The sequence below is a fragment of the Dipodomys ordii genome, unplaced genomic scaffold (genome assembly GCF_000151885.1).
Source record: "Dipodomys ordii isolate 6190 unplaced genomic scaffold, Dord_2.0 Scaffold30, whole genome shotgun sequence".
Taxonomy (NCBI): domain Eukaryota; kingdom Metazoa; phylum Chordata; class Mammalia; order Rodentia; family Heteromyidae; genus Dipodomys; species Dipodomys ordii.
Window position 1 is genome coordinate 11,340,405 of NW_012267246.1, and position 10,284 is coordinate 11,350,688.

Sequence of the window (10,284 nt, forward strand, 5' to 3'; positions counted from 1 at the left end):
GAGGAGGAGGGGGAGGGGGAGGGAGAGGAGGAGGAGGAAGAAAAAGAAGAGGAAGAAGAGGAGGAAGAGGAGGAAGAGGAGGAGGAGGAGGAGGAGGAAGGAGGAGGAAGACAGCAGACCTTGCCAGCATCTTAATTCAGCTCAGAAGAGTTATCCACGGTAAGCCATTGCTGAATTCGTCCACCACAGAATGTGTGAGAGAGAATCAATGATTATTGTGGTTTAAGCCACTAAGTCTGGCATGATTTGTTACAGCAATAGATAAGTAATTAGTAATGGTAATGGGTCATGAGTATGAAAGGGGAACTGTGTAGAAAGGAGCCAGAAGATGGAGGGGGAGATTAAATGCTGGGAGGGGGAGAGGAGAGAGGAGGAAGGAGAGAAAGGGGAACAGGAGAACACAATCAAAGTACACTGTGTGCCTGAATGGAAATATCACAATGAAACCCCCGATACTGTGAATGCACCCTAATTCAAAAATAAGTAAAAAAAATATAAATCTATTATATGTGAATATATTTATGTGTAATATATTTATATGTGTATTTTATGTTTATATATGAATATTGTAAATCTTTATTTTGTTACTTATTTTACTATATACGTATATATTTTTTACTGTGTGTGTGTTTGTGTGTGTGTGTGTGTGCTCTGTTTGTATGTCTAAGACTTTAAGACCTTGCTCAGTTCAACCATGAGCCATGTCATGATGTCTGCGGTTCAGCCCTAGCAACCAGCAGCACCCTGGATCACATGCTGATACCTGAGTACAGGATGAGCAAAGAATGCCGGCTGGATTCACCTGTGTCTCTCTCCCCAGGTGACTCCGATCGCACACAGAGCTACAGGACACCAAGCTGCACCCACATTTATGCCGCACACCAGATTTACACCATTTACCACACCAATCAAACAAATCTCAGTGTCGTAAATCAATACTGCAAAGAACTATGGGCTCTAATTTCACCTATTAGACAGCACCTGAAAAAAAATCTAACCTTAGAGTCTCGTATGATACCAGTCTGAAATGATACCAGAAGGGAGGGTGCAGTGCAAGGGTCCATCAGCTCTTGTTTCATCCTCAAAACTCAGAACTAAGTTTTAAAACAAACATTTATTGTTATTCTAAAGGTGATGGTTACACAGGTCAGGTAAAGAATGCATTTCTTTTGGGACAATGTCACCTCTTCCCTTGTCCTCTCTGTTTTTCCCTTCCATCCTCAACCACAACTAATTTTTAAAGAATAAATCAGAACCTAATGGTTGGAAAGCAAATCATTCACCTAAAAACGAAGAAGAGATTTACGTTCCAGCACTAATTACTAGTTTATTGAGATGTTTAATTTGTAAGACCGTGTGGGTACCAAGATCTAGAATAGCTATAAAATCATATTTTATACCTTAAACTGACATGGTAACTTTTTTTTAAAGGAATTTCTGTCAGCACTGTTGGCTCGCACCTGTAATCCTAGCTACTCAAGAGTCTGAGATCTGAGGATCATGGTTCAAAGCCAGCCTGGACAGGAAAGTCCATGAGACCCTTCAATTAACCACATGAAAACCAGAAGTGGAGCTGTGGCTCAAAGTAGTAGAGTACTAGCCTTGAGCAAAAAACTACAGGGACAGTGCTCAGGCTCTGAGTTCAAGCTGCAGTATTGGTCCCCCCAAAAAAAGAATTTCTGAGGAAACTCTGGGTATATAAGTACCCTCAGGCAGCCTCTAGTCCTCACCTGTCTCAGGATTTAAGAATATGTTGGAAGTGATCTTTAGCATGTTCTAATCCAAGCCACTCCTCTTAAATACTGATAAATAGAAGCTCAGAATATGGGGTGTCAGCCAGCATGGAAATTCTGGCCTCCAATTGCAGGGTGGTATCTCTCCATTAGACCTCAGCATCTCCTGGGCTCTCTCCACCCACTGCAAGCTCCAAAAAGAAAAGAAAAATCCATGTCATCTTCCTTCCAGTGGGAAATTGAAGACACATAACCTACACACATCCCCCTCTTGTATTTTTGGTTAAGCAAGGATATTTATATTTGAGCTCAGATTCGCAGGTTTCAGTTCAGCTCATGGTCACTTGACTCCATTGTCTTCTACTTTTTAATAGATGCAGAAGTCACAAACATCAGGTGGAAACTAAAAAGACATGAAATCTCCTCCAAATACCCATACCACACCTCACCACAACAGCCTTGGGATTCTAACATCCCACACTTGAAATCTCTCAGAATCCTCAGAGATGTAGGTAGCAGGAATTCCTACCCAGAACCTGGCATTATGTTTCTCATCACTGACGCTCCTCCAATACAAGCTCTCTCCTGGAGTCGTGTGTTATAGGAACTAGGATTTCTTGATTCTCACAGTGAGCATGGGCCCCGCCTTCCTGAAGGTTCTATACCTTCTCTAGGAAATACCACCTCCCATCACCTTCCTGTGCCTCATCCACTTTATCAATTGGTATTTATTTATTAAGCACTTGCCATGTATAAGGTACTGGTGGGCATTCCTGGGAACATGTATGTGTGTATATGTGTGATGTATATTATATATCATATATTAGTAATGTATGTATATATTGCATGTACATATATATTAGTAATATATGTATATGTATAGATGAAGGTACAGATACACATACCCATGTTACTAATGTGTATACCCATTACTAATGCACACACACACAAACACACACTGCTAATCCCAGACAGAAAGTTCTGTCCACCAGGCACTGATGGCTCACTCCTATAATCCTATGTACCCAAGAAAGTGAGATCTGAGGACTGAGGTTCGATATCAACATTGGCAGGAAAGTCTGTGAGACTCCAATTAACCACTTAAAAAAAAAAGGACAGAGATGGAGTTGTGGCCCAAATGGTAGAGCACTAGCATTGAGCAAAAAACTAAGGGGCCATGCCCAAGATCTGAGTTCAAGCCCCAGGACCAGCAATGCATAAGTAAATAAATAAATGTCTGAGTGTGATGAAGGATATTTCTCCCTCCCTTAGTTGGAGACATTAGGGACAGCTGTGTGGAAAAGGAGAATGTTTATTGTTGGGCCAGTAGATTTTTTATAAAGCAGAGCAGGGGTTGGGGAGAGGGAGAGAATATGATAAAGCGCCCCAAAGAGCACTATGGAGAGAAAAAGGTTGCTTCCTGTGTCATTAACACTGAGGATCCAGGCAGGAGGTCCCTAGGCATTGTAGCTGGTCTTGATACTGTGCCAGGATGCAGACTTTGGCCTGTAGGTTGGGGAGCCAGGGAAGGCCTTAAAAAAGAAATAAGCAGACTATGATCATGCTCTCCAAAGACTAATGTGGCTGCAGTGTAGACAGACAGCGATTGGCAGAGACAAAGGAGAGGGGACTTGAGTGTTATGCACGAAAGCAAAGTTAAGGGCACCCATGAATAGAAGTAAGACCCAAGTTCTCAGCCTAGGGTGAAGGAAAATGTGTCTTCAGGGAAGATGGATGTGGCTGGAATCATCTTCCTCAGAAGGAAATAAATTTCCAATGACAGGCAGAACTCATTCAACAGTTTCCGCTGGGTTCTCTCCTTTCTTCCTCTTCTAGAAAGATTGCATTTATATTTGCATCACAACATTTCATTCAAAAAAATACCACTGAGATTTTCTTGGAATTCTCAGCACACGGCTGACAAACCAGTTTAGGTCATGTGCTCAGAGGGCTATTTCCTCCAAGGACAGAAGAACCAATTTGATAGTAAAGCATCTTTCAGACTCCTTTATCCTAATTCCTACCAGAAACAGTCAGGTTGGCTGTGTGCCACTGGGCACGGTGATCATGCTGGATGTATGTGAGGGCCCTTCTTGGAATAAAAAAAATGGTGTCAAAACAGAAGAACATGAAAGATGAATTCTAGAACATATAGAAAAAAGGGTCAGAGTTGGGCACTGGTGGCTCGTACTTATAATCCTAGCTTCTCAGAAGGCTGAGATATGAGGATCTCAATTCGAAGTCAGCTTGGGCAGGAAAGTCCATGGTAGTCTTCTCTCCAATTAATCACCAAAAAGCCAGAAGTACAGCTGTGGTTCAAGTGTAAAGTGCTAGCCTTGAGCAAAAAAGCTCAAGACAGCACCCAGGCCCTGAGTTCAAGCCTCAGTACTTGCACAATACAAAACCAAAAAACAAGAAAGGGCAACCTGCAAGACTCAAAACTACAAGATTTCAAAGAACCTCAGAGATAAAGAAGGAAATGAGATAATGAAAAGAAACATTTGTTATTCTTTCATCAACAAAGTATCCTTCGACCTCTTAAGTAGATAATTATGCAGACATCAAACTGTGACTTACATTAAGTTTTGTACTAATGATTACTCCAGTTAATAATGAATATTAAAGGTGCTGGGAAGGTGGCTCAGTGGTAGAGCACTTTCCTTGCATTCATGAGGCCCTGGGTTCGATCCTCAGCACCACATAAGCAAAAAGAAAAAAGCCAGAAGTGCCGCTGTGGCTCAAGTGGTAGAGCACTAGCCTTGAGCTGAAGAGCTGAGGGACAGTGCCCAGGCCCAGAGTTCAGGCCCCACGCCTGGACCCCTCCACTCCTCCCCCAAAAAGAAATGTAATGATGAATACTAAAATGCCTGTGTATGTTCTCCAATATTCAGGTACATTCTGGCTCACTGATTTTGTTAGGAAGCAAAAGGAAACACCCATACAACATCCTACCAACAACAAACTCATCTCATGAAAAATCTGCCCTGTGGATTTCATTTTTACACACTGGGTCTCATCGATTCATGTATCTTTAGTCTTCATTTTAGACCAAATGGAAGTGCTATCACTGAATTAATGGTATTTCACTGAATTAATGGTATTTCACGATATCTTTAACCTTCAAACCTCTGATCAGCTTTGAAATCTTGAGCTATGTTTAGGTGTTCCCTAATCCCCAAGAGAAAGAAGACAAACTCTGAAAAGTTATATGCTAATAAATATGCTTGAATAAGGGATCATCCATAAAGAGGAGAAAATTTAAAAAAAAATAAGAGAGAAAGAAGGATGAGAAGGGAGGGGCGGAAAAGGTGTTTTATGAATAATTTTGATACTGATACACATTGTACGGTACTCTCCAGAAAGCTAGTGCTATACCTTAAACCTGTCCCCAAAGCAAAGCTCATGTGAGGTCATGAGGCCGAGGGTAAGGTCACGCTGGCACATGGGGCAAAGGCCACTAAGGTCTGTTGAGAAGGAGCCACTGTGTGCTATATTTTACTCAGCATTCTTTTCTCTTAGGTACCAGTGACTGGGATCAAATGTTGGTGGGATTAAGTTTCCCATTAAATTCTTCTTAATCATAGAACGTGTGTGATTGGTGCCTGGTGCTCTGCAAAGTGTTGCCATAAATACTGCGCTTTCTGGAAGCAGCAGGTGACGGAAGCTGGCAGTTGGAAATCATGCCCATTTTTATGTCACCTTTAGTTCAATGACTTACTCCAAGTCACAGAACTAACAATGAGGCCTAGACATAGAACACAGAAGCCAGTGTCCAATTTCACTTCGTTCATTCATGTGCTTGATCATTCATTCCACAAATGGAGCCCCTGGACTCAAAGAACTCTGTGGGCCTTCCACAAGTTTTTACTGTGGAATAGGCAGAAAGAAACCCCTCAGTGTGTGAGTGTGAGTATGTGTGTGTGTGTGTATTCATACACACATGCTAGAGTGCTGGTACTGGGGCTTTCTCTTAGCTTTTTTTTGCTCCCAGGGTGGTGATCTACCGCTTAAACCACAGCTCCATTTCTGGCTTTTTGGTAGTTAACTGGAAATAAGAGTCTCCTCGATTTGTCTGTCCAGGCTGGCCTTGAACTTTGATCCTCAGATCTTAGCCACTTGAGTAGCTAGAGTTAAAGGTGGGAGTCATCGGAATCAGCTTTAGATGAGCCAATTCTTTTATTTTGGTTTTAATGGGGGGAAAATAATGACAAACAGTGCTTGGCCCAGGAAGGGACCAAGCAGTAAGGAGAAAGGTTAGCTTAAATAGCCTAATTTTGTCCAAACACAAAAGTGTATGTATGAGTGCTGGCAAAAGCTGAGCATTGGCCAACCCTGGCATTGGAAGGCCTATCCTGTAGACTCAGCTAAGGACAGCCAAGATACTCAAGTTCAGAAACCTGTTCATCTCCAAAATCTCTGGGCTGAGCCTACAACCTCAGGTGCAAGAAAGTATCCGAGTAGCAAGTTGCCTCTTTTAATACTGTGATGTCTTGAAGCAAGAATGACTCAAGCACAGGTTTGAATGAGGAAATTGTTTGCAGGAGCCTGTATATGTGCACACATTTTCGTACACCCACATGGATAGAGTTTATATCCATAATACTATATATAATATCCGTAGCCACACAGATTATACAAATCATATCCAGACTCCATAAATCTCACACACAGAGACATCCGAATAATGTGTGTGTCTAGACTAACCCTTGGGGACACGCTCAGATGGAGATGGGTGACTGGGAGGGGGTGACCTGAGCGGGCAATGCCTCAGTCCTACGTGACTAAGGCAGCTATTTACCCACAAAGGAGGCTCTGAAGGAGGGGTTGGGGGGTGCCTGAATTACCTTTCTCCATAAAGAACATTCCATGATTCTGGGGGAAATGGATTTCTCTCTGTCATTTAAAAAAATTGTATTCAGGCAGGAAATATATTATTGATTTCTGATCTGGCTACAGACAATGTGACTTGGAGTAAAGAGCACTGATTAAGGGGACAAGAAAGCTAGATTCTTCCCTGGACCCCCCAGCCACTCTCCATCTCCCTCCATCACTGTCTGACCTTGGGCAACAAATTTCAGCACTCTGGGCTTCAGGCTCCCACTTGAACACAGTGGCTGTGGGTTCTACAATTTCTCTTCTAGCTTTCTGTGTATGAAAGCATCCCCACCCTACCCCTCATTTCATCTGTCTCCATGAGCTCTTAAAAAAAATTCAGCACTCAACACACTTGAATTCTGATTGTCTTATTTTCTAACCAAAGATCTCCATTTCACTTCTCCAAACCATCCACATCTTTGCAGAATTTAGAGGATCAGTACTGTCACTGGCTGCTCTGGTTTGAATTAGGCATTGTTCTTCCTTGAGGCAAAATTTCAACTCGGTCCAGTCTGGGATCACTGGTTGAGAACAATAAGCCCCCAAAGTGAGAAGAGTAAATAAAGGCCTTTCCTCTGCAGACAGGGTCTGCTTGAATGTATTGAGCCCAGGATTTAAAAAAAAAAAAGCCTTGGTTGTGTACATTAAAGAGTCCAAAACAGCGACAGCCTGGAAGCAAATTCCACTCTAAGCCACCGACCTTGGCTGCATCTCAGGGGTCAGGCATCCCTCCGGAGATGCTCAGCAAGCAGGTTTTCCTGTCTATGGGCTCAGGAGCAAGAGACTTCTCCAGAGCCTATGTCTCCAAACTGGACCAGCAGAGAGATGACCTGTCCTCTGATTTGTGGACGCATGTGATCTGCACACCCCACTCATGCTCACGCCAGCCCTGGTTGGAGGACCGTGGATCTTGAGCACACATTGATCTGCATGTTTGCAGATAATGGATAAACTGTGGCTCTTTGTATATCTGGGAGCAGGCAGAAAATCAGAAGCAATGAACAGAATGAGGCAGCTGAGGCCACAAAGAAACATATCGATTCAATCATGTCAAGATATCTCTTCAAAACACAGATTGCATGAGCAGAAGTCTCTTAAGAGTGTGAACGGACAGCACTCCGGGCAGCCTAGTGGCTAAACCTTCAGGCCGTGTGCTTGGTGTCTCAGAAAACCTTCCCTCAGGAAAAGCCCATGAGAGACCAGTCCTGGCTCAAGTTAAATCCACAGCAGCCCCATAAGAGCAGCACTGTCAAGAATCCAACTGGATCATCGCATGCCTTGCCCATTGTTCAGACCCCTTCCTCTTGGCCCCTCCCCTCCCACCTCCATCCCCCAAGTCTAGGCCATCCATCCACCTGATTAACTCCCAGCCACAGAACTAGGGCAGATGAGCCCCCGGTCTCGGAAAGCAGGAAGCCACACACTGATCCAAAGCACCGACGCTGTTGCCAGCCCCCATCCCCAGCTGCCCAGCGGGCACTGGGGTCTGGATGTGGCATTTGAGCACCAGGGAAACAGACAGCTTACTGTAATCACGCAAGAATGAGCTTTGGCTGCCCGACTATTAGACTGGCCCATTTCAAACAGCCTACAGCCCCCCTCCACCACCACTGCAACACACCTCTACCCTGCTGAAATCTGTCCTCTTGGACCAATATATTTGCGAAGGGGGAAGGGGTTGGAAATAAAACAAGGGATGGGAGTAAAAAGAGAGGTTTAGGGGGAGTAAAGAAAAAAGTCTCACTTTGATCAGAGAGGTGGTTTTGTTTTTTTTTTTTTTAATATCTGTAGAGAAAGAGGCAATGTCAGCGAAAGCACTGATTCAGGGAACCGGCCTGGGGATCTCGCATCCATGTGAGAGGGAGGGAGAGCAAACTTCCACCCGTTCTGCCAGTCGGCAGCAGGGACAGCCACCATGTCACCCACCTCCCTCGCATCGGGTGCATGCACTTGCTGTTTTATTTTATTTTTGGTTCAAGAAAGAAGCACCGTGTCCAATCTTCCTCTGAACCCCGGGCTGCCATCGTCACCACCACCCCTTATCCCCTCTCCTGGCAGGCAGCTTCTAATTAAAATGGCAAGAGAGCTCAGCCCCCTTTCTCTAAGGAGGGAGCTGGGCTTGGGGGGGTGGGGGTGGGGAGGCGCCGAGGCTGCGCTGGGATTCCTGCTATTCTGATCTCAAAACGGCAGCAAAATGGATTCTATATGGGTGATGTCTTAGTCAATACAATGAGACGGCGGCGATCGTCCGAGGCGATCCACGGGAAGGGAAAGCGAAGCTGTGGGCCCTGGGGGTAGGGGATGCTGGAGGGCTGGGAGGTGTTCCACAAAGGACTGACCACAGACACGGGGGAGGAGGGGGGAAATCACACATTCTGGGGAGTTCCGGGCTGATGGCGGGGAGCGGGGGGTGGCGGGGAGAGGAGGAGGAAGGTGAACAGAAAACACATCCCCTTCCACCTGCCTAAGTTCAGCCATAAAACTGAAATGTCACCGCCTCCAAGTCAGAAAACCCAGGCAGGGCTAAGTTCTACCCATAAATAAAGGTGAGTGGCAGACTGGCGTTTAGGAGGGCGCCGAGGGGGGGAGGAGGAGGGGAGAGGGGGGAGGGGGCGCCGTGGCGTGGACTGGACCCTCCCCTCCCCCCCGGAGCGGCGGGCTCGGCAGGCGGCCACAGCCAGGCTTGGGCCGGCGAACGCCAGGGCCCCATGTCTTCATCCAGGTGATTCTTCCTTGCGAAAATAAATACATGAGAATAAATAAAGAATTCAGTCGGGCCTCGCGCCTTCGCCGGGGACGAACGCCCCGGGCGTGTGCCCGCGCGCGCACCATCCGCACACGCACACACATCGACATAATGCACACATGCACACACATGCACACGCGCACACGCGCGCGCGCGCGAGCCCTTCCTTCAATGCTCTTGCATGTGTGAAGATGGTACTGACGTGAAGCTCCGCGAGCTCTCGGACCCACAGCCACAGCCACGGGAGCCCGAACCCGCCCCGCGCAGCCCCGGTCCCCGGAGCGCTCCCCCGCACCACCCCCCGATCGAATCCACACGCAGATTCCCCGCGGCGGATCCTTCCGACGCCCCCCCCGCCCGCTCGCCCCCACGCGGACCGCGGCACAGCCCTCGGAGAACGCGTCCCGCTCACCCTCAGAGCCGAGAGATCGATTTCATCCAGGCTGCGAGCCGGCGAGTCGCTGGCCATGTCTACTTCTTCGCCGGGGAAGCGGACCCGCACCGCCCCGAAGCTTCTCCCGCGGCAGTTCGCCCTCGGTCTACTCGGCGGGCGTCCTCATGCGGGGGTCGCGCGCCAGCGGCCCCGGGCCCAGCCTCCCCGCCGCCCACCCCGGCCCGGGAGTCGGATCGCGATCCTCCGCGCGCCTCGGATCCTCCCGTGGAGCACGGAGCCCAGCCTGCGCGGACGTCCACGCCCGGAGCCGCGCGCCCGGAGCCGGCGAGCGTGCGGGCTGCGCGCCCTGGTCGGCTAAGGGCGCCGGGGCTGCGAGGGCGTATTTAACTGGGACATGCTCCTCGCCCGAGCGCGGATGGCGGCCGCACCGGCTGTTCTAATGAGACACATCAACTCCTCCACTCAGCTGGGGAGGCTGGGGGCGGAGAACACGCAGAGCTGTCCATCACCGCTTCCTGGGCGGAGGGGGGAGGAAG

At 47.4% G+C, this 10,284-nt stretch overlaps 1 protein-coding gene across 1 annotated transcript in view; it reads right to left on the reverse strand.

Moving 5' to 3' along the window:
• The window catches only part of Tnik (TRAF2 and NCK interacting kinase), a 402,475-nt gene extending 392,237 nt beyond the window's left edge, over positions 1–10,238 (reverse strand). Inside the window, exon 1 of the mRNA XM_013016154.1 lies at positions 9,767–10,238. Within this exon, the coding sequence (XP_012871608.1) occupies positions 9,767–9,823 (57 nt within the window). The 5' untranslated portion in view covers positions 9,824–10,238. The remainder of the gene's footprint in view (positions 1–9,766) is intronic.
• Between the last annotated feature and the right edge of the window lie 46 nt (positions 10,239–10,284).